Source organism: Pleurodeles waltl, chromosome 3_1 (genome assembly GCF_031143425.1).
Source record: "Pleurodeles waltl isolate 20211129_DDA chromosome 3_1, aPleWal1.hap1.20221129, whole genome shotgun sequence".
NCBI classification, from domain to species: Eukaryota; Metazoa; Chordata; class Amphibia; order Caudata; family Salamandridae; genus Pleurodeles; species Pleurodeles waltl.
The window spans coordinates 833617401-833642721 of NC_090440.1; the positions used below are offsets into that span (position 1 = coordinate 833617401).

A 25321-nucleotide genomic window follows, 5' to 3' on the forward strand; every position below is an offset into this window, starting at 1 on the left:
TCTAGTTGGGTGCATTTTTAAAATACTTTAGAGGGCCACTATCTGAGTGGTGAACAGTGCAGATTTCTTCAAATACTTTTTTAGATCAATTCTAATACGTGAAGCATAACCAACTGTTGCTGTTATTAATATAGATTGTTATTTTAGTTTATTACTTGGGGAGTCATCATTTTAGTTTGTGTATTGCAGAGTTTTTGTTTTAGCCTGTTATTCTATTCTTTTATTTTGGCCTATTGTTTTACTTACTTTGCAGGATAAAATGGCAAAGCCTGTGCATTAATGTTGTCATGGAAAGGCACAAATTATTTTCCAGGGTGCAAGCAGAAACAGAGAAAGTCAGCAATTATGTAGCCTCTTTGAAGAGCTTGGTACAAACTTGTGAATTTAGTGACCTTTCAGATTCACTTGTAAGAGATCAACTTATGCACTGTACCAATGAACCTAGGGTACAGGAAAAACTGTTGGCTAAAAATCCTACATTGAAGGAAGCAATAGACAGTGTAGAAGGGATTAAACACACTTTGGGTTGGGTTAAAAAAATGTGAAGTGCTCTTCCCACCACAGTGAAGAGGGCAACTAGTGCGAGTTTAGGGGGACGGAGGCTAATGAAGAAAATAAGAAGTCATTGCAAAAAGCTCCATGACTAAGGGAGAAGTTCCAGAAAAATACTAATTCATTGTGGATGCTCTAATCATTCATCCAATAGCCCATATTGTTTTCCATGCAATGCAGTTTGCCAAAATTGTGGTAAGAGGGACGCTAGTGTAGGCAAAAATAACAAGATACAAATACAAGATAGTAATCAACAAGTAATATTGCAAGTCTCTCATCCTACACAAACGGTTAATAATGTGTGGGTAGAGATGTTGATGGGTAGATTAAAATGTCTGCGTGTGAAATGACAATTGGTGGAAAGGAGTTAGTTGTACTTGTTGATTCTGGTTCCCCATTCACACTTATTGGAAATAAGAATTGGGAAAGGATCTATAAGAAAGCGAACATAAAATTTCTGCCTCCTGATAACAATCCAGAGAGCTAAATGGGAGCAAGCATTTTCTTGATCGTATACATGGTCATGAGTATCAATGTTAAAGTAAGAGAGATATTGGCAAAGTTTATGTGGCTAAATGTGGAGACAATCTTTTGGGATGGTGAGATCAGAGAGATCTGGGACTTATTCTCAATCCGAATTCCAAAGAACAGGTCCTTTTGGTGACTGCTGAAAATGGGCACAAGGATGTGATTAAGGACTTTAAGGATGTGTTCAGGGATGAGTTAGGCCCATTTAAAGCATTCCAGCACAAGATTATGCTTGAAAACATTCTTAACCAGTGGTGCACAAAATGAGGAGAGTACCTAACATAATGTTGAAACCCTTACAGGTTGCCTCCTGGTGTTCTGGCCCCCAAGGACAATGGGAAGAAGATCAGGATGTATGTGGTCCTGAGGGACCTTAATCAAAATATTTGGGTAGATCGTAAGCCCCAACCTAACATAGCTGAACCCTTGACCCTCCTTAAGGATGCATTTGTGTGTAGTGTGCTGGATTTATCAGCTGCTTACCATGAAGTGAAGTTGCATCAAGACTCGAGTGCTTACATCATTTGTGATACCGTTAGGGGCTTTTAGGTTTATTAGACTGCCTTTTGGTCTAGCCTCAGCCCCAGCTTGTCTTCAGCGACTAATGAAGCCTGTACTCAAGGGAACAGATTCTGTGATGTTTTGGCAAGATGACATGTTGGTGTCTGGGAATGACACATAGAGTCATGATTGTGTTCTGAGGCAGGTATTGGCGAGACTCAGTGAAAGTGGCCTCACACTCAAGAAGGAGAAATGTAAATTTGGGCTTAGCTCAGTGTCTTATTTGAGGCATACTATCTCTGGAAATGGAATAAGTCCCAAATTAAAATGAGTGAAATGTATTGTAGAGGCACTCACTCCTGTTGAGAAAGACTAAGTGAGATGATTCATGAGTCTTGCAGAATATTATGCGAAATTAATTCCCAAATTTGCGAGTGTAATACAACCTATTAGCCTGCTTCTCAAGAAGTGGGCCAATTTTGTGTGGTCAGAAGAGTGTGAAAAGGCCTTTAACACAGTTTAAAAAAGCATAGCCCAGATGTCCACCCTAGGACATTTTGACATCTCCAAGAAAACTTTCCTCACCACCGATGCGAGTATGTTTGGGTGCAGTGTTGTCAGATGATTGTTAAAGAAGAAAGGGTGTCTGCCTTTGCTTTTTGGTCACTAAGGGGAGCAGAGGAGAAATATTCAGTCACAGAGCCAGAGACTTCAGCCTATGTCTGTGCGATCTACCATTTTAAACTTTTCCTATGGGGCCTACCATTTGTCCCCATGGGACTGACCACAAACCCTTCAGCCAGCTGTTGGGTTGTAGGAATATAGGCAATACCACACCACATATCAAGAGATGGGTATAATGTTTGATTCAGTACAACTACAAGATTGAGTATTTGTCGGGCCAGAAATGGGCCAGCTGATTGTCTATCCAGGTTACCGGTGGAGAAAGAGATTGGTCTCTAGGGGAGATATCTGCAGGTTATGTGGTTCAAAGAGACAGCCATTAACAAGTCTGAGGGGGAGGTGGAAGCAGAGAATGGTATGAGGAAGCAGGTCATGCATTTTGTGGTTATGGGATGGCCTGATCTGAGTAAGAATCATGATGAGGTCAAGTAATTTTGCGGCATCAAGGATGAGCTATGTATTCTTATTCTTAATCGAGAGTTGTATAGAGGTAAACGCATGGTCACACCAAGGGTTTTGAGGAGTAAAATCATTAATCTGGCACACAATGGACATCTTGGAAGGAACCTGACTAAATACAGGGTGCAGGAATATTACTGGTGGCCTGGGGTGTATAGACAAGTTGAGGGAGTGGTCAAGGATTTGTTTACAGTGTGCAGGGAGTGATAAGACCAGATCTATCAGGACAGTTCCTCTGTTGCCTGTTGAGATTCCGTCTGAGCCCTGGAACAAGTTAGGGTTGGCTATTGTAGGCCCATTTGAGTTGTTACCTGCGTCAGAGCGGTTCGTTTTGGTCTTGGTGGAGTATACCTCAAAGTGGGTTACAGCAAGCTCTGTGAACTCTGTAAATACAAAGCATGTAATTGCATTTTTACGAGAGGTGCTTGCATGTGAAGGGGTGCCCAAAACCATCATATCGGATAATGAGGCACATTAGAAATGAGTAAGTTTCAAGATGACCTTGCCATTAAATATTATGGAACAGCGTTGTACTTTACCCAAGACAATGGATTTGTGGAAAGCCCGAACTGATTGGTAAAGGCCTGAGCTCAAACTGCAGTGGAGCATGGAGTTTCCTTGAGGATAGTGCTTGAGAGAAACTCGGGCCACATCGCAATACTCATATTCTTATTACCAAGGTCTCTCCTTTTCAGTGCTTAAAATGGAGATTGGCTGGAAGCAAGCTGAATCCAACCTGGTTAGATTTCAAGAAACAAGGACAAAGTGTGGGCTTGCAGGCTGTCATGCTCTACCAACGAAAGTACAAGCAACAATTTGATGATAAACATAAAGTGTGCCAATGTGAATGGAAGGTGGAGGATGTGGTCTTTATAAACAAGTGTGTCTTGGTACATAAAGGCAGATCTTAATGTTTAGGTCCCAAGCGCATAATATTAGTAAGAAAGCATGTGGTGGTGGTGGATGGTGGAGCAGTATGTCCCATTTGGCAAGGAGTACAAACAATAATGTACACATGACTGCAAGCGATGATGAGCATGAAAGTGAAATTGGAGGGCTGTGTCAGGGGGGAATTCACGATAGTCACCATTTGAGCAGAAAACCGTTATATTTTAAAGATTATGTGTAATACTGAATAGACTTAGGGGGTCATTCTGACCCCGGCGGTCTTAGACCGCCGGGGCCAGGGTCGGCGGGAGCACCGCCGACAGGCCGGCGGTGCCCCGCAGGGCATTCTGACCGCGGCGGTAAAGCCGCGGTCAGACCGGCAACACTGGCGGTCTCCCGCCAGTGTACCGCCGCCCTTTTGAATCCTCCAAGGCGGCGCAGCTAGCTGCGCCGCCAAGGGGATTCCGACCCGCCCTACCGCCATCCAGTTCCCGGCGGTCCGCCCGCCGGGAACCGGATGGCGGTAGGGGGGGTCGCGGGGCCCCTGGGGGCCCCTGCAGTGCCCATGCCACTGGCATGGGCACTGCAGGGGCCCCCGTAAGAGGGCCCCTACGAGTATTTCACTGTCTGCTTGGCAGACAGTGAAATACGCGACGGGTGCAACAGCACCCGTCGCACCTTCCCACTCCGCCGGCTCGATTACGAGCCGGCATCCTCGTGGGAAGGGAGTTTTTCCCTGGGCTGGCGGGCGGTCTTTTGGCGACCGCCCGCCAGCCCAGGGAAAAACTTAGAATACCCTCTGCGGTCTTTCGAAGGGGGGAACTCTGGCGGGCGGCCTCCGCCGCCCGTCAGGGTCAGAATGACCCCCTTAGTTTCTGTTACCTCTTATGATATTTGTGATAGTTGAGTGGGTAAGGTTATTTGTATACTTTCTCTGATGGTCTTACTCTTGTGATAGTGTGAAAGTGTAATTGTCTGAGTATGAAATATTTCATTATTACTTTATTGTCCTTATTTATGATCTTATGTTGTTACATTATTCAAAACTTTCTTTCAGAATCTAGTTTTTAATTTTTTTTTACTGATGATTCCTGTTTCAATCCATTCCACTGCATTAGCTAATTATGCTTAATGTTTCATTAAAAAGGGAGATGTGTTATAGCTCACTGCAGAGTGCAACCATGACACTCCGGCATTCTGTGTGATGTCATGAATATACCTTGGTGACAGTAGAAGGGAGTTGAAAGGAACTGTTGGAGAGGAAAGAGTTGTACTTGGTTGTGCGCCTTATGCTGATGGAATAAAAAAGACTTAGGGCATGATTTAGAGTCTTGAGGAGGGGGTTACTCCATCACAAATGTGACGGATATCCTGTCTACTGTATCACAATCCCATTATAGCCTATGGAGATTTTAATGTGGTAGACAGGATATACGTCACATTTGTGATGGAGTAACCTGACCACCAAACTCTAAATTAGGCCCATTAACTATATTCAGCATCAAAAGTAATTCTTAACAAATAACTTTCAATTAAGAGCAGGTAGGAATAGCAAGTTTGGTCTCTAAATATTTGTATTTTAAAACCTTCTTTAAAGGTAAAGTCAGATATTAAGTCAATAAGTCACTATGATGACAATGTCACATTTAGAAAGTTGACATTTTCTTGTCCCAACTATTTGGTGCCTGCAACCTCTATACTGGGTCACATAAGTAGGTGTGCCTGTCAGTTGGCTTTTGTGTATTACTTCCAGACACTGAGACAAAGGGGGATAGTTGTTGGCTGGATGGGCCATCTCTTTCAGAAAGAGGGAGAGGAGAAGACCTACTGCACTTGCACTTCACAAAGCCTCTGCCTGAGTGCACTTAAAAAGGGTTTCACACTAGCCTTTTGAGACCTCAGACAAGCTATTACCAGGGCCACATCACTATAGCAGGGAGGAAAGAAATTCCAGACAAATCAGTATGGGGGGGCTCTAAAAGCTTATCTCAATTTAAAGCGGGCACCAGGTATAAATATTGGACCCTAAGAGCCAACACTTTAGATCACTTCTGGGCTCTGCCAGGACGAAGAACTGCCCAGCTGGGAACTCTGCCCTGCTTGTCTGCTTCCTGATAAAGGACTGATCTCCTACTCAAGGCCTGCTGTTGCTGCATCAGGACACTCCTTCTGCTTTGAGCTGCCCTGATGAATGCCGCCTGCCTGTGTGGACCTAGGAAAATCTCCAATGGTCAGTTGACTATAATTTGGACGTTTGTACCATTATGTATGAACTTGACCTCCAGTGACCTTCTTCCATAATGTAACAGGACATCTTGGAAACTTACATTGTTATTATGGAGTAGAGTAGTGAGTACTTTAACCCATAGATAATACATTGGAAATAGATTGGTTTTGGAAGATGTCTACAATAAAGAGAAAAACACTTCACTACTCATGTCTAACGGCATCTCAAAACCGTCATAACTCTTAAATCATCTACAGCATATATGGTAAAAAGTATCCCCAAAGTTACATCACAAGGGTGCTGCAAGTCATGGAGGCATTCTTCGACTATAGAGAGGCTTTTAGAAATGAGGTCTCTAGTTGGCAGAGGTATTCACCTTTGTCTAAATAGGGACCACAATCCTAGTCAGGAGAAGTCACACACAATCCAAATTATCCTGTGCCCACCATCTGGTAGCATGGCACTGAGTAATCAGGCTTAACGTAGAAAGCAATGTGTAAAGTATTTGTGTAATAAATCCTACAGTAACACAGAGAAAACACCACAAAAATACACCACACAGGTTTAGAAAAATGTATGACATTTATCTGGTTATATTAAGTTAAAAACTATAAAGATTCAATAAACACAAGTCGAGATATCACTATTGTCTTAAATCTTAGAAATCAACAGTTATCTCTTGTTTGCACAAAGTACTGGTTTGCGTCAAAAAGAACAGTCACGGAGACGGCAGAAGAGGAGATGCGTGGAAAATATGGTGTGCGTTGGATTTTCCGGAATGGCACAGATGATGCGTTGTTTCTTTCCACGCTGCAATGGGCTTTGCGTCAATTTCCAGCGTGCAGTCTTGGTTCCTCACTGTGGTGCAGGGATTTTTGTGACACCCAGGGACAATGCTGGGAAAATCCTGGGTGTACGGGAAGGAGTCACAGGTGTTGCATCGATCCGGTAGGCGATGTGTCAAATTTTCTGTCGCATGGCAGATGCTGTGTCGATTCTTCACTCAGGAAGTCAGGCTACGCTGTTCCAGTCCGGCTGTGCGTCAATCCAGTAGGCTGTGCGTTGAATTCCCGGCCGCAAGGCAGGTGCTGCATCTATTCTTCACTCAGGAAGTCGGGCTGCATCATTTCTGGCAGGCTGTGCGTCGATTTTCAGTGCACAAGGAGTTTCCTGAAGAGATGAAGTCTTTTTGGCCCTGAGACTTCAGGAAACCAGGAGGCAAGCTCAATCTAAGCCCTCGGATAGCACTTCTCAGCAAAGTCAAAGGGCAGCAACCCAGCAGGGTAATAGGAGGGCAGCAGTCCAGATGAGTTCTTTGGGCAGCCAGGCAGTGCCTCTTGACAGGTTGCAGGTTCAGGTCCAGAAGTGTCTGATTTGGTGCATTCAGGGACCTACTTTATCTACCCAAAAATGTCTTTAAAGTGGGGGAGACTTCAAAGAGTGGTTGTGAAGTGCACAAGGTCCCCTTTCAGTACAGGTCTGTCTGCCAGCGTCCCAGTAGAGGGTTAGGCAGTCCATTGTATGAGGGCAGGCCACTAGCCTTTGAAATGTAAGTGTCAGACCCTCCACGCTTCCAGCCCAGGAAGACCCATTTAGTATGCAGATGAGTGTAGGTGTGACTGAGTGTCCTGTGTCTGTGGCTGTCTGGGCGAAATGCACAGCGAATCTGCCAACCAGCACAGCCCAGAAGTTGAATGGAGACAGGCTGTAAGGCACAGATGGATTTTAAGTGCAGAGAAATGCTCACTTTCTAAAAGTGGCAGTTCTAAAATAGTAGTATAAAATCCAATCTCACCAATAAGCAGGGTTTTCTATTAACATTCTGGCCATACTAAATATGACCTGGTTACCCCTTTCTGATCAGGATCAGAATCTACCACTCAAACAGTGTGTGAGGGTAGTCCTAATGCTATTCTATGAAAGGAGCAGGCCTCACAGTAGTGGAAAACGAATCTAGAAGTTTTCCACCCCCAGGACATATAAAACACATGTGGTCATGTCCTACCTTTTACCTACATAGCACCCTGCCCTATGGGTTATCTAGGGCCTACCTTCGGGGTGACTTATATGGGGAAAAAGGAGATTATAAGGCTTGGCAAGTAAATGCCAAGTCGAAGTGGCAGTGAAACTGCGCACACAAGCCTTGCATTGGCAGACATGGTTAAGGAGTAACTTACGTGGGTGGCACAACTAGTGCTGCAGGCCCATTAATAGCTTTCCGTTTACAGGCCTTGGGCACATGTAGTGCACTTTACTGGGGACTTACAAGTAAATTAAATATGCCATTTGGGTATGAGCCAATGTTACCATGTTGTTAGGGAGAGAGCATATGCACTTTAGCACTGGTTAACAGTGGAAAAGTGTCCAGAGTCCTAAGCCATCAGAAATTGAGGTCAGAAAAAGAATAGGAGGAAGGCAAAAGGTTTGGGGGTGACCCTGCAGAGAGGCCATTTCCAACAGAGGCATAAACCAAAGTCCAAATGCTTCAAAAGGTCAAAGAACTCTGAGTTGATATGCCATTTACTTATAGTTCAGGGCCCTTTTTAAGCAGGAAAATCTGCTGCACTATTTTTTTTCCAAACAATTGGAGCTACAGACTCTTATCTAGCACTCACACTTCTCAGTAACCCATGAAATATTCGTACTGTTTTCTCATTTAATTCTGACATTAGTTACTTTCCATGTTGGGGGCGTGGTCAAGATGGCGGCTGCGGCGGTCACTTAAAATCAGGCTCCGCTTTTGGCCCATGTAAATATCCTGTTTGGTGCTTCCGCGGCACCAGCCACACAGCATAAACGGTGGTGGTGGTGCTCTGGAGGTGCCTGGAGTGGCTGGCACCGTGCGGAGTGGCCAGTGCAGTGTTTGGAGCAGCCGAGGTGAGCGGGGCCTTCCCTGGAACTGGGGCCTGAAGTTCGAGTGGCGAGGGCATGTAGGGATGGTGAGGCGAGCCGCACTTGAGACGGGTAACACGGAGAAGCGGCGCTGGAGGAGGACAATCAGGGGTAGCGGAGATGGGTTGCGACTCCCTGTGTGCTTTTCGCACCCCGGGCACTGCAATACATGCGCGGCAGGTGACGTGGGCCGCGTGCGCCAGGGAGTGTGCCCTGCAGGCACGGGGATTACTGAGCGCTCCAAGCGGACGCATTGATTGCAGAGCGGGCTCCCCCTTCTGCTTGCCCCTGGGCCCCTGCTCTACAGTACTGGTGTGTTGGCTGGACACAGAAGCTTACCCTCAAGGCATTTTGCACCCAGGAAGTAAAGGGCGATACCATACGAAGGACCAGGTAACTGCGAACGAAGACTGCACGTGGCTGGGACCAGTTAGAGGCAGTAGAGACGACCACAAAGGAGGCATAGTTGCTGCAAAGCCCAGGAATGTTGTGCAAAGCAAGGCAAATACATTTGGCTATCTGAAGGGGGATCTGAACGCTGCAAAAAATGTGAATTAAAAGTGCACTACACAAATATTACCGACAAACTGACCAGGCCTGCACCTGATTGTTGCTTGCTTGAGTGGTTGCAGTTCCCGGTGCCAGTGATGGCACTAGTTTCCCAGGATGTTCATGTTCACCTGAAGATACTTACATTACTACTGGGGGGATCTTGATTTATCTGCCAGCGTCGAGTTGAGTGGCCCTCTTGATGTGGTGGTGGAGAGGAGAATACACTGGGTGCAGGCAGCTCACCTTGCAGGAGTGACAGTCTGCGCAGACAGTATGATATGGAAATCTAAGACACCCAAGCCCCAGGGGCGATCTGGTCATATAGCTCTTCAAGAGGCACCCCTTGAGGTGCTGAGTTTGCGCTCTTTGAAAAGTACGTTGCAGTCCCACTCAGGCCAAGTCGAGAAGATTCTGCAGCTGATCATCATGGACACTAAACTGTCTTTTAAAACCAGAATAGACACGGTCTCCCAGGACCTTAACTTACTCAGAGTGGATCATCGCAGCCTGGTGGAGAGGGTTGGGGTGACAGAGACCACTCTAGGTGTCATGGATCCCATGGTCTCTGAAAACCAGAGGCAAATTCAACTATTGGATCTGGAATTGAAAGCCCTCCAGAGATGCGCGGAGGACGCTGAAGGTAGATCTCGTTGAAAAAATGTTCGGTTCTTGGGGTTTCCAGAAAGAGTGGAGGGGCACAGCTCGGAATTGTCCCTGGAGCAATGGCTAATAAAAGAGGTGCTGAATGGTACACTGCCAAAGTTCTTCTCTGTGGAATGAGCGCACAGAGTTCCGGGTAAACAACCGACTCCGGGACTGCCGCCTCGCCTGCTGATCACACGTTTTCTCAACTACAGAGATCGCGATGCAATATTGCAATACTTTCGAAACAAAGGCCCAATACGACACGAGGGGGCCTCTATCACGGCCTATCCAGACTTCATGGCAGAGGTGCAGCACCAGCGCTACTCCTACATGAAGATAAAACAATGTCTCCGTGAGCATAACATTAAATATGCCCTGATGTTCCCTGCTAAGCTCCGTGTAATCGCGGAGGACCGCACTCATGTTATCACCACGCCAGCTGTTGCCTGGACATGGATACATGCCAAACATATTGCCCAACCATCAGAGGAAGATGGGGAACATGGTGAATGGCTGACCTCGCCGGCTCGCAGGTAACCCAGGAGAAGATCAAAAGCGCAGCCCACGAAAACACAGGCAGCTGCAGAAAGGGCAAAGGTGCTGAGAGATGCGTAGTTGCACACTCATAATTCTTTTACTATGCTCCGGGCCACCTCAGCTGAGCAAACGGACTCGGACTCTGGTGGATCTGACTCGACCATCACGGATGTGTTGAAGGGACCGGCGAGTCCACCCAGGACTGCAGATGAGTTATGATACCTGGATAGTCATCGCTCTACCTGCTGGTGATCTACTATGGGATTCTGATTACCTTTGTGGTGTGATGCTATGGGTTCTGGGTCTTGAGGCAAAGAGATTTGTGGTTAGGAATGCCACTTGGTTGGCCTGTGGATGGAGTCCCTTGCACTGTGTTGACTTTGGCTACATGTACTTGTGGTGGTCCCTTATTGTTCCATGGAGTTAGAGAGTCCTCATGGCAGTGTGGCTGTGGCTGTTGGAAGCGCTAATACGAACATTTTTTATCCGGCAATGGGGGCCCTAAAAGGGCTTCCATAGACAGCTACCATGCTCCCCCAGATGGTATCCATATGGACAAAGTTTTTTGCTAATCGATGTATATTTTATTTTTTGTTCTTGTTGGTGGTGCTCAGAGACGCATATATGCGTCACCGTTTTGGGGGGTTGCGGGTGTTGTTGAGGGGTAGTGGGTTATGTTTAACATGTTCAACTGAATCACAATGCATGTTATTACAGTTGCTAGACGGATGCTTTCTCCCAAACTGTAATTAAATATCCTCATTGGGAGTGAGACCCAGGGCACAACAGGCGCAAATGTATTGCTTATCATGCAACAGGTTTACCCAAACCATACACTATGCAGGAGCATAACATCATAACAAGGAATGTGCATGGGATGGCTGCACTGGGTAAGAGACATCGTATACACACTTATCTCAAGCGTCAGGGAGTGCACTTTGCTATACTGCAGGAAACACACTTGTTGGGTGATGGCTTGCAGGCTCTAAGGAAACGCTGGTGAGGACAGATTTATGGCACGACTTTCTCAGCATATGCAAGAGGAGTATTGGTGTGGACAGCGCCGGGAGTACCATACATTGAGCATGCACACAAGATAGATGAGGGGGGCAGATACGTAGTGCTAGAAGGGCAGCTTGATGGTAGACTTTTCACTATAGTAGTAGTCTACGACCCCAATAGCGTGTTAACTGAATTCCTTCAAACACTGACCCCAGCACTATTAACTGACCCTGCTGTGCCTGCCATTTGGGGTGGGGACTTCAATTGTGTCCCAGATGTACGGACCGTTCGGCTTTGCCCCTACAGGATGCAGCGAGCAGGCACAATTCTAACTTATTGACAGCCTGGGCCAGTGACATTGGGGTGTATGATATGTGGCGCATAGGCCACCCGACGCATAGGGAGTATTCATTGTACTCCTCACTCCACAAAATACACACTGGAATAGATTAGTTGTGGGCAACTCCGGCCGTGTGCTCCTTGATTAAAGATTTGAGGTACCTGGCTAGGACGTTGTCCGATCACTCCCCATTGCTGCTGACTTTACAGTGGAGCAGTAAGCGTTCCACAATACCTACTTGCGTCTACAGAGGGAGGCATTGTTGGACCATCCCTTTAGAGAGGAATTAAACATCTGTATTAAGCAGTATTGGGACTTAAAAAAGGGGACATTGTCTTTCGGCCTCCTGGGGAGAGCGTTGATCGCTGCACATTGAGGGTTTCACCCTGGAAAAAGATATGCGTGTCTTGGAGGTGGCAGTTGCACAAAATAAGGAGTCGTTCGAATCCCTTCGTTCTAAGCGAGAGTTGTATGAGGAGGCAGATCAATGCCTTCGTCGTCATGCTTATAATTACCTCCTCATGCGACTACAGGCGGAGGGTGACCACTCGGGGAGATTGCTGGCATGGCTGCTGTGGGAGGACCAGCAACACACCCCAATTGGGGCTAGACGTCTAGATGACGGAACTCTGGCCACCTCACAGGATGCAATTAATAATGCTTTCAAGGAAGGCTTTCAAGGGGCTGTACCGTGGGCAGGCGTCTTGCAACACTCGGCAATTAGAGACCTTCCTTTGCGGAGCACCATTTCCGCAGTTATCGGCAATGGAAATGGCAGCACTAGATGAACCCCTCAAAATAGAGGAAATTGGTGTAGCCATAGCACAAATAGCCCGCAATAAGACCCTGGGGGTGGATGGCTTGCCAATAGAGTACTATACCACTTATGCGCAGCACTTGTCGTGGCACCTGTTATCAGTGTTCAAGGAAGCGTGGACCCGCGGGATACTCCCATTGTCTCAGAGAGAGGCGCTGGTTGTGGTCCTTCCCAAGCATGACCATGATCCCACGGATGTGAGGTCCTACAGGTCGTTGTCTCTTCTTAACCTGTACTGCAAAATTCTGGGTAAGGTGTTGGCAAATAGACTCGCCCCTGTAATACACACTTTAATTCATGAAGATCAGAATGACTTTATGCCAAGGTGTAATACGTTCCTGAATATCCGTTGACTATTAAGTATTATTGGCGATACTCCATCAGAGGCATATGATAACGTGGCAATGTCATTGGACATTGAGAAGGCATTCGACACGTTCGGCTGGGATTTTTTATTTGCCACAATGCACGATATGGGGTTTGGTCAGGGTTTCATACGATGGGTGTTGACCTTATACGCTGAGCCTATAGCTAGGATAAAAACGGGAGGAGTAATATCAGACAGTTTCCCCATTGGTAGAGGAACCACACAGGGATGCCCCCTATCGCCTTTGCTGTTTGCCATTGCAATGGAGCCACTGGTTGCGTGTATTGGCCGAGCAGTGGGGGATACATCGGATGGGGACACACCATATTATCTCATTATATGCAGATGACGCATTGATTTAACTGGAGAATGGTTGGACCACGCTGCCTGCAGCGATGTCCCTGTTGGATGCATATGGAGAGGTTTCGGGGGGGTTGAGGGTTAAATGGTCTAAATCCTGTTTGTTCCCTTTGGCTGACCTGCCTGCGAGGGTGAGAGAGACATCTCCTGGGGATAGGCTAAAGTGGTGCTACAACACATTTAAATACCTGGGAGTGCATATATACCATAAACCTGAGGACCTGAGGGACGGCAATTTGGGACGCGCGCTTTGCTCTATAAAGGGCTCGCTTCGGTTCTGGTGCTCACTCCCTCTGTCTCCCCTGGGCAGGGTGGCTGTAGCAAATATGCTGGTGCTCCCACGGTTCCTTCACTATTTTGCTGCATTGCCTATAGTTGTGTCCAGGAGCTTTTTCCACAAGCTTAATAAATTACTGTTGGGACTTATATGGGGGAGCGGCAGGCCACGGGTCGCACTTGCCGCTTTGCTGCAGCCGGTGTGGGAGCGGGGCCTGGGCGCTCTGAACTTCGAACACTATTATGCTGCAGCACAACTGCAATGGGCACTATATTGGATACACAGGACTGAGTCGTCAGAGGCAAGGTGTGTACACACGCAGCTGCAGGGTGTTCCTATCTACATGTGGCTAACCGATCGCACAGTGAAACATAACAGCGGCAACTCTTTACTGATAGCAGCACATGCCTGTTGGAGACGATATGTACAGAAGGGAGGAATGGGTTCCCCATACTCACCCCTCATCCCCCTGGGCCAGATACCGGGAGGTACACGATTGCTTAAGGCTCACTCTCTAGCCCAATGGGCGGAAGCAGGAATGGAGACAGTGGGCGATTGTATTGATGATGGTGTTTTCATGTCGTTTGAGGCTATTAGGGACCTTACCTTGGTGGGATTGGGACAATTCATGTTGCATTATTCCATATGTCATTTGATTAAAAAAGCATGGGTTGGGGGAGATCAGGAGCCTATAACTTCTCCCACACTACACTTTTTGCTCTCAGATAATGGCCTTTCAAAAGTGATTACAAATTTGTATAAAGCCCTAAAAGGAGTGGATGACAATAGACTGGAGGTTGCGAGACAGAGATGGAATGCAGTTCTTCCGGTGCTCTTGACCCCCGAGACTTGGTTGGTGGCCATTCAGCAGATAAAGCGAGTATCACGAAACCCCAGGTTCCGATATACCCAGTTAAATTTTGTTCACCAGACATATCTATCCCCATCCCGAATTCAAAGCATTTACCCTGCCTCTAACCAGGTGCGCCCCCGATGTGGATCTCTGGCAGCTCATTTCTATCACATGGTTTGGGAGTGCGGGCCGCTTCAGAAAGTTTGGTATGATATAGTGACAGAAATCACCGACATTAGGGAATATGTGTTCCCACTGGAACCAAAATCTTGTCTCTTGGGGATATGAAATAGAGTTAAGCAGCATACCTATATTCATAGGTTAGCCGACTTGGCATTCATCATGTATAAGCGTTTGATTGCCATGAACTGGAAGGCGCCCAGGGTACCGGAGCTCCAAAAGTGGCATGCTACGACACTGCATTGGGCACGGACGGAGTCACGAGTGTTATGAGCCTTGCAAGATAAGGGACAGGCGCACACAAGGTATGACACTTGGAAAACACTTGTCACTCAACTGGAAATTTAAAATGATGAGTGCCCGCCGTGAATTAAGGAAATATGGTAGCCACACCCGTAAGGTATTAAGCTTGGAGTTTTCACGTAAGCCGGGGGCACCGGGCAGCTGGGAGGAGCTTTTGTATACGGAAATGTGTTGATGATGAGCATACGAGAATGTCAATAAAAGAATGTTTGTACCCAATTGTTCGAACCCCAGTTTGTGAACAGCAATGAATTGGATCCGTTGTAATGGACTCCATGCTTGTAATGTGATGTAAAACCGAGCCAATGGGTGAGATGTGCAACAGGATAGATGCATACAAAGCAAGTAAGCAGTCAGAGGTGACACATGACACATGATATTGTAATGTACCATGCAACTATTTCCTGAGTATATCGCTTGTTGCCATTGGATAGATTTGTATAATGAATGAGCAATCAGCTGCTCTGTTGACCTTTGGAGAATGGAATGCATTGATCCAGTTTTTGATATTTGAATTTGTAACTGACTATAAGTGTTGGAAATAATAAAATAGATATATATTAAAAACAATACTTCCCATGTTGTAGAATCCACCGCTAACAAAAAGTACAACTATACGACTATCACTGGAACAAGCATATGAAAGCTTCACTTTAAACACTGTTGAAGCAATGAACTGCTTCAATGACACGGAAATCCAATAATGCCACTTACCAGGAAAACGACGTTGCTTTGGTGATAAAGTGCTCTTGCCACACTGATCCGCTGACGCTGCCCTCCAGAAAGATTAATACCCTGCAACCAAATAGGAATAGTCAATCTCCTTCCGTTCTTCTATTACACATGTGCCCTCTACTCAATTGTAAGCATCTTTGGTTTTTCAAAGAAACGTAGCTAAAATGAAAAGAAGAGCTGAATCGTGGGTTTCATGAAACATCATCCTCATTCATTCCCCTAATGCAGTTAATTATTTATATGCAGTATTTTTTAGAGTTTATTAGATATAAGAGATGCCAGAGTGCTTTACAAACGGATAAAACGCTACAAGAAACATCTGGCACTTCAATGCCAATACGTTCACCAGAAGCATCTGGTATTTTGAACCCAGCACACGGCAAATCGGCAATATTGGACCTACCCAATAATGGTCTATCGTTATCATTACAATTCATATAATTTGAAAATAGTTTATATATACCGGGACCTATTCAAAAAGGCATTTTAGATACATAGAGCAGTGCTCCTGTATTTATCTTTTACGTGCTCGTATATGCTTTTCTGAGTTGTCTCCGCCTAATATAAAAAAATGGGAATGTTTAACAAAGTAGATCAAGTACGTTCATACAGATAGCCAAGCTCCAACGTTCAATACAATTGAATCAAAATAGTACTGTACGTAACAGCTTCCTGTGTTTATAGGGGCATTTAGCATGCGGACACCTGGTGGAAAACGTCGGATGTTTTTCCCCCACAAACATCAGGTTCCCCTAACTCATTTAGATGTAGGGGAACTGCTAAATTGGGATCCATCACAACACTGAGTCTCCAAGATGTCAAAAGTCCCTCCTCATTTAAAGTGGGGCTTATGGTGCTGTCATAACCACCACGAAAACCTTGGCAGTCACAAAAAGGGTAGAAATAGATGGGGCCATCAACGTCAATGCTATTTGATTTTCAGAAAAAAAATTCTGCTTCGGGGCTGGTTTTTGAAAATCAGAAAATAAAAACAAACTAGGCCAAAGTCATGACATGAGGCTGGCTGTCATGCTATTTACACAGAAAGTGCCCTTAATCTTAAGGCCAGAACATAGTGTTTGAAAGTGTTGTTCGAGGACCAGTGGTTAAAGTCGTTCAAGAGAGTAGTGTGTCCTGAGGGATGTAATTACATATCATAGGAGCACCCCCTAACAATGATCGAACAAGAGTTTATTTAGCAAAGGCATTTAGGGGGTCATTCTGACCCCGGCCGGCGGCGGAAGCCGCCGGCCTGGCTGGGACCGCCAGAATACTGCTGCGCGGTCAAAAGACCGCTGCGGGTATTCTGGGTTTCCCGCTGGGCTGGCGGGCGACCGCCAGAAGGCCGCCCGCCAGCCCAGCGGGAAACCCCCTTCCATGAGGATGCCGGCTCCGAATGGAGCCGGCGGAGTGGAAGGGGTGCGACGGGTGCAGTTGCACCCGTCGCGATTTTCAGTGTCTGCATGGCAGACACTGAAAATCTTTGTGGGGCCCACGACACCCCATACCGCCATTCTGTTCCTGGCGGCCAAAACCGCCAGGAACAGGATGGCGGTATGGGGGTCGGAATCCCCATGGCGGCGCAGCAAGCTGCGCCGCCATGGAGGATTCCCCAGGGCAGCGGGAAACCGGCGGTACACCGCCGGTTTTCCGTTTCTGACCGCGGCGGTACAAATGCCCATGGGAGCACCGCCAGCCTGTTGGCGGTGCTCCCGCGGTCGTTGGCCCTGGCGGATTTTACCGCCAGGGTCAGAATGACCCCCTTAATGTGTAAATATTACGGGATCACCGTACTGGCAAATATTGAGTGGTCTTGGAATGAGCACAATCCAAGGGGGCATGCACCACGAAAAGCTAAAAGAGCATGGGGAAAAACAGTGGAAGGGTATAGAGAACCTGCCAGTTCTGACAAGGAACCTACTGGTGAGAACATAAAAAAGCTAGAGATTAAAAGCATGCTACAAATCAAAGAAGCTACATGAGTAGAGAACAGTTACTTGCAGTAATCCATCAATTCATCTTCTACAGGGAATGGGTGAATGTAGAAGGACAGACAGAAGGATATTGAGGCTGCTATGAAATATTCCGGGTGTCCAAGCATAGTATTTGCAGTAAGCCTCAATATGCTCACTACAGGTTGCAGCATAGCAATGCCCACCACTCTAGCAGAACTGCCCTTGCCTGTAGCCAGGCACCTGTTCCTGACCCAATACAACTGCATATACTTTCAGAACCCAGTACCACAACATAGGAGCAGAGATCAATGGAGCGATAAATCAGTCACTGTCTTCTAGGGGTCCCCAAAAAGACTCTTGCAGGAGGTGGATAGCAGTGGCCCATTGTCAACAACCGCAGCAGATGCAGTCACAGTGGGAAGACTGTTAACTGTATAGTGGTACAGAGCCTTCTCACCGTAACCAGACACTCAGACCGGCTGTCAGAGAGAAACAAGGAATCAAAACAGTACATAGACCACCGATTTTTCTCAACATTCTTTACTTTACTGGTGTGCTCATCCCATGTTTATCAAACCTCTTTTTTGTTGTGAATGTAGGAAATCCCCCTAGTTTCCAATGCCATTTTTTCCATTGCTAGTGCAGAGTCTCTGAAACAGGTTCTCACTGTGTGAGGATTTCTGATTACCATCCCCTACTATTTGCCACTATACCTCAAAAATCCCTTTTAGAACTTGTGTTATTCCAGACATTTCCAACCTTGGCAAAGCTTCTTGCTTGATGAAAAGGCAGAAAGTGTGCTTACTTCAGTGATATTCCTCTCTGATATGTCAGATGGATCTCTATGTAGAAATGTACAGATGCATTTTTAGACACCTTGAGCACAGCAGCAACAGCAGTCAACTCCTGGCCTTCCATTTACCCAGCAGCAATAATTTGTTGAATTCGAAAGATTCTATGCCCTATACAATGCACTGCACCTGTGGGATAACATTCCAGCAAAGGCTGCTGCCATCTTAGAGCTAGTCAACATTTACATTGTAATATTTCAGCATTTAGAATGTTAATGTTACCCTAGACTTTTGTCTTGCCCAACATGCTGAGACATCTTGAACATAGTCATGTGCTGTGGACTGTGCCCCTCGAAACCTCCAATCAAGAAATAAAAGAGCATTACTCAGGAAAGATACATTAAATCACAAAGAAAACTGCATGCCTAATGCATCTGTCAGATGCCATTTATATGTGTGTTTTATGAGTGTGAGAAAGTCGTCCTTTTAGCATGTTCACTCCCATGTTCTCTGACAGACACTAGTGGTAACTGACCCTGACTGTGCCCTGGGCTCTGCTAGGCCCAGGACCAGTGCTCTGAATAAAGGGTATATGGTAAAGTGGAACAATTACAAATGGCAATGTCAGATTCCTGCAAGTTCCTAGTAGATAATAGTGCAAGGGGGATTCAAACTACCTATAAGTCCCTAGTATATACTAGGGCAGAGAAGTTTAAAGCCCCAGTAAATTTCCTGCACTGGAGTGTGCACTGCTGTGTTGCATGCTGTCATTTTTAAAGGCAGCCCTGCCTTGCAGATTGTCCTTAAAAAAATAAAATGTGTACAAATTAATTTGGAATTAAAGTTAGTTCCAAAGTGATTATCGACCTTATCTTTACATATAAATCACCCCTAGGGTCTCCCCTTTGTGCCCCAGAGGTGTGGTGCCATATAACTATAAGCAGGGACATTATAAACAATGTTTATATGCCCTGGTGATGGAAGAATTGCCCCTTTCATTTTTTCCTCATTGTAGATACTTAGGGCCCTATGTACGAACACATTTTCCCATAGACACAGAATGGGCAAAACTGCTTGATACATCTGGCCCTTAGTTCCATAGGCTAACATGGGGATATTTCAAATAAGCATAAATATTGCTAAGAGGAGCTAAATGTGTCAAGAAAGGAGTAAAAAGATTGATAATGATAAATCCAACAACTTGCCACTATTGAATATTTCATAACTAATACAGAAAATATGCTATAGGACTTTCTTTTCTGTATGCCAAGATCAAGCCTACTTGTGGCCTCTCCTGATTGGTCAGCCTTAACAGGATTAGCTAGGCTACTTTGATGAGGTGATAAGTGGCCTGCACTGAGCATAGGTTATCTGATGGGAGAGGTCTGCAGCTGCAGGCTCCCCTTGTAGGAGACATCTATATTTGGACTTTTGGTGGGTGCCTGGCGCACACCTAAGACACCCACAGTCCTTCTTTTGTTCAGGACTATAGGAGTACCCCCAAGACCTATGCAATCCCAGCCTGCTCTGTGTTCAGCACCATACTGGGTGCTGGCAGGAGCCGGTACCTTTTCATTGCTCCTGCCCAGGAAGAACCAGCATTTTTTCTACTCCTACCTGGTGGCATCAAACTTCTCTCCCTTGCCCAAGAGAGCGCGTACTATAAATCATTCCCTGCAATATTTCAGATGTCTCAGTGATGTCATATGTTTTGCATTACAGGAAGTAATTAGCAGTGCATGACAATGGAGTGAGATATAGGTACTATAAGGAAGGAGTCATAGCAACTAAGCCCGGGTAGAGCGAACGGAGTTTGGCTTCGCGGAATTCCGCAGAATTGAAAAAAACTCTGTGGCATTCCACAAAGCTGGAGTTCCATGCCCTGTGGAGTCCTCCTGAATGAGCCAATCTCGGAAAAACTAAGCAGGATCGGGCCTGATCAGCCATGCGCGACCCTGTATAGTGCTTCTGAGATGGGTGCATTCATGACAAGGCTGTAGACGGTGAAAGCTGCTATTTCAGGCCTCTTGTGAACAGGCCTGTCCTGTGTGCAGTGCACATGGGACAGACAGGTGCACAAGAGGCCTCAAACGGCAGCTTTCACTGGCTACCACCCTGTCCTGAATGCACCCATCTCAGAAGCGCTATACAGGGTCGAGCCTGGCGGATGAGGCCTGATTCTGAAGCGAAAGCTGGCTGATCAGGCCCTGGCGTGAAGAAAAGGCTGCCAGGCTTTTTCTGCACCAGCCTGCCCAATGTGCACAAGAGGCCTCAAATGGCAGCTTTCACTGCCTGGCCCCTGAATTCAGACCAGGGCTGTAGGCAACAAAAGCTGCCGTTTCAGTTCTTGTTTGTGCATCAGTGTGCACAAACAATGTCAACAAAAGAGATGAGGACTTACCTGAGTCTTCCCGGGGAGTCTTCCTCTCCTTGTTGTCTGACGGTGATGAGTCTAAGCGTGGCTGCCTCCCTCTGGTCTGGTGCAGTGCGCGCTGCAGCCCAGTTATGGTCTGCACAACGAAGCGGAGAGTGTCTGTGCTTGCCCTGGGCAGCCTACACTGTGCTGCAGCCCACACCATGTGAGCTCCACTCTGCAGGTGGGCTAGCAGGGTTTTTGGGATAACTCTGCACTCCAAGCGGACCACATAGTTCCAAAATCTCCGTTAGCTCCTCCAGCAGAGCGGAGATCTCCGCACACCCCTAATAGTAACTTCAGATAACTATAACTGGTGAATACCATTTTTTTAAAATTACACTTAAGTATATTGTCACTTTTTTCAGTGAATGTCTATTTTTCTTGTGTAAGCAGAGGGTCCTCCTTATGTGTGTATATGTAGGTGGCCCCTCTCATGCATGCAAATGGGGGGGTACGCATACCAATCCACAAGTAAGCTCTTTGCTCTAGCTGAAAAGCATAGCTCCAACCAGGAGTGTGTTTTAAAATACGTAAGCTCTCCTGGTGTCATCGATTTAATAACCACGAAGACTTACTGTTTTTTTGGTTTTTTATGTGGCTGGAGGGCTGCTACATTTCCTGCAGCCTGCACAACATTAAAAACATGGTTGGCTGTGCCTTTACCTCTTTTAGGATGCCCACCAGCAATAAGATGTATGTTGAAAAAATGTCCTAGGAAATTATGTGGCATGCCTTGCTGGAGCAGTGAATCATAAATAATTTTACTATTCAATTCTTACATTATTTTTTTCTGTCTGCAAGTCATGATGCCCAGCCGAGACACCCACGTTTCATTGTTGCTTTAGGCTACAGGAGCAGCCCTATGGCCTCCACACACCAGGTGCTCCCGTGGCTGGAGTTATCCTTTTTTTGCTCGTGGGGCAACTGGGGCACCCACATTGATTCTCCAGCCACCATTGTGGCAGGAACTGACCAATTTTTCTATTTTCATTGGGTGATCTAGTGGTCTACCTTTTTGATGGGGACTGTAGTGGGAGCACCAGGGTCCCAGCAGCTCCAGCTGGCTCCCCATCTAGCAACATACTGGGTGCTGGAAGGAGCCGCACCTTTTCTTTGCTCTCACCCAAAGAGAGCAAATGTTTTAAACTGCTCCTGGAGGGCAAAAACAAAGTTAACTTGCCCAGGAAAGTGTAGCCACGGTATGCCTACACTCTCCAAGGCAGGGAACTACAGTGTCTTAAGGGTGAGCTCCCTCGGACACTGTGAAACAATGCACCCAAGGATTGGGATACCTGAGGTTGATATTGGCACAGGGATGGGGACAAGTGGCACCCCAAACCTATGCCTTCTTCGGCTCCCACAGACCCCTTTTCCTGGGGACAAATTGCCTTTAAAAGCAGAGGCACCCCCCGTTAACTGAATATTTACCCCTAGAGATGGTTGTCAGGGCCTCTTCAACGCACTGGTAGGGGGCCGCATGACCCATCACCTTATTATGAACTTGGTACCGGGTGATGGGAACCATGATGCCTCATAGAGGGTTGTGGAGTCTGGCCGCATGCCTTCCCATCCCTATAAATATAACACTCAGTCCCCCTGGGCCCTAGCCCATCCTCAAGTTATTTTATCATTAATAGCATAGGAGTCTTCTTTAAAATATTTTTGCCACCACTAACAGACCTAGGGGGTCAGTGTATCCCTACCCTGCCCCTTATATATTTTTTCACATTTTGTTTAGGATTTGGGACTCAGTCCTGAGTCCTAAGATGGCGGCCACCCATCGTTGTTGATGCAGTGGCAGCCTACTGGATCTCAGCATGCAATTCGTTGGATCCGGGAGCGTCCGTGGTGTGAAATATTCAATTTATTTTAGCAATAATTGCTCAAAAACTACTGAAGGGATTTACACCAAATCACACAAAACACTATTTTTGGACCTAGATCTAACTTTCTGCTATACTTGATCTATATATGTTCAGCAGTTTAGGCTGCAGTTGTGCCTACATTTCCTATGGAAAAATGAATGGGAAAAATGTATTTTGGGAGGAATTTTCGTGAAGATTCTTCAAATGGTACCAAAGATATATGCAAAAAAATTTTTTTACTGCCTATGGGAGCACAGTCTCAACTATAACTACTGGCACTGGGTAATTTATAACAGGAACACACACACACATACAAATATATATATATATATATATATATATACATAATCACTGAGAAAAAGTCCTGCTGTTCTTCCTGTGCTCACCTGGCGAGGTTGGTGCTGAAAAAATGGGCACAGGACCCATTTCATATTTTCCACCACACTTGATTCAGACGCTGGCATTCCATGCAACAATTTTTTTTTATTCAAATCCAGAAATCCATGTCAGATCAAAAAATCACCATTATCCAAAAAACAAGAAAAGGGCTATGCGTTTCAACCATCAAGGTCTTCTTCATTGGCCCCCCAAAGAAAAAAGTGCACAAACCAAGTGGCCCCTCCTATTTCCCATATATAACACCTCTTACAAATCATGGACATAGAAGATTTTTTTTTTCCTTCCTTCTCTTTGTTCTTTCCTTCTTTCTATTTCCTATACCCTATCTTTTCTTTTATTTTCTTCTTTCTTTCCTGCTTTCTCTCTCTTTTCTTCTCTTCTTTTCCTTCCTTCCTTCCATTCTTTCTTTCTCTCTTTTCTCACTCCATGCTTCTAATCTCATGTGTTCCACTAACAGAAATAACCACATACCCACAACGTTGCTTGTTTAGCTAATTGGATGGCCACTTGAACAGTACTGTCAAATTAAAATTGAAATTAGAATTAAATTTGAAATAAGCCCTGAACAGTATAAACACTACTGAGTTTCTGCTACCATAACTAACCAAGATGAATATAAAATTCTTCATCCTTGTTCAAACCCCAAGTACGTCGACTATTTAGTTGAGTAATGTATTCGGATTCCAACTTACTTAGCTGCCTCTCTCTATCGCCCCCCCTCGGGGTACCCAGCACTCTATCAATACCAAAGAATGTCATTTTTTCCACCATCCCTCCATGTACCAAATTGCAATGCCGAGTTACCCGGTACGTCGCATCCTTGTTTACGATTGCTCTCCAATGTTCAAGAATCCATTTCTTCAGGGGAAAAATTATACTCCCCACATATTGTAGCCCGCAAGGGCACACAATAACATAGATAGCAAAATCTGAGGTGCAACTCAAAAATTTCTTAATGCTCTCTTTTTTTTCGGTAAGTAGCACATAATCTTTACGATTTATACTATGTCTGCATGCTTTGCACTTGGCAAATTTATAGAAACCTTGTTGTTTATCCAAGAAGGGTCCCCTCCCTTTTAGTACATAACTGTGTACCAAGATGTCTCTAAGGGAACTGCTTTTCTTGTAAGTTATCATTGGACGAGGACTAACTAACTGACCAATCACTTTATCTGTCTTAATCAAATGCCAATATTTAGTCAGAATCTGTTTAACTTCCAATGAATACGCAATGAAGGTAGTCACAAATCTCGGGGTGTTTGTGTCGGTCCCCTTATTTTTTGGTATAAGCAAGGTGGCTCTCTGAACTTTCTCTACCTTGCGGCAAGCATCCTTGATAATTTTGTTTGGGTAACCCCTGGATCTAAACCTTTGAATAATTTTTTCTTGTTCCTTTTCAAAACTCTGCGATGTACTGCAGTAATTCCCCATAGTGTATACTCCACTTCACACTGGGCGGGTGGTGACTTTGGGCATGTAGAATACTATTTCCAGACGTAGTTTTTCTGAACAATCTAGTATGTAAAGTACCTGCTTCAACCCTGACCTCTACATCTAAAAATTCCATAACCTGTTTGTGTGTCTTATGAGTGAAATTTAAATACAAACTATTTTGGGTAACCAATTCAGAAAATCAGATAATAAAGATTCTGGGCCATCCCAAATCATTAATATGAATATATCATCGATATACCTAGTCCAGAAAATAATATGATGAAACCATTTAGCAATCTCATCCACCATCACAAACTGTGTTTCCCACCACCCCATGAACAGACAGGCATAACTTGGGGCAAAGCAACTCCCCATCCCAGTCCCGGTTGTTTGCCTATACCAGTGATCTTCATACATGAAAAAATTATTTTCCAAGCAAAATCTCAGCATTTTCAAAAGCAACTCAGAATGTTCTGAAAGTCTGATAGGTTTGTCCCTGAAAAAATGCCTATAAGCCTGAATTCCCTTTTTATGTGAGATGCTTGTATATAATGATACAACATCTAAGGTTACCATGATATAGTGAGTTTGCCACGGAATGTCTTGTATTTTTGTTAAAAAATCTGTGGTGTCTGTAATATGAGGTCAAACTAAACACATAAGGGCATAGAAAATGATCTAACTAAATAGAGGCATTTTCCAAAAGACTCTGTCTCGCTGATACTATAGGTCACCCTGGGGGGTTGTGGATATCCTTATGCA

At 45.5% G+C, this 25321-nt stretch overlaps 1 protein-coding gene across 3 annotated transcripts in view; it reads right to left on the bottom strand.

The window, feature by feature from the left end:
- Positions 1–25321, bottom strand: part of ABCC8 (ATP binding cassette subfamily C member 8) — an 848693-nt gene that overhangs the window by 282037 nt on the left and 541335 nt on the right. For all 3 annotated transcript variants that reach the window (XM_069223742.1, XM_069223743.1, XM_069223745.1), the window contains one exon: positions 15679–15759. In XM_069223742.1, coding sequence (XP_069079843.1) covers positions 15679–15759 — 81 coding nt within the window. The remainder of the gene's footprint in view (positions 1–15678; positions 15760–25321) is intronic.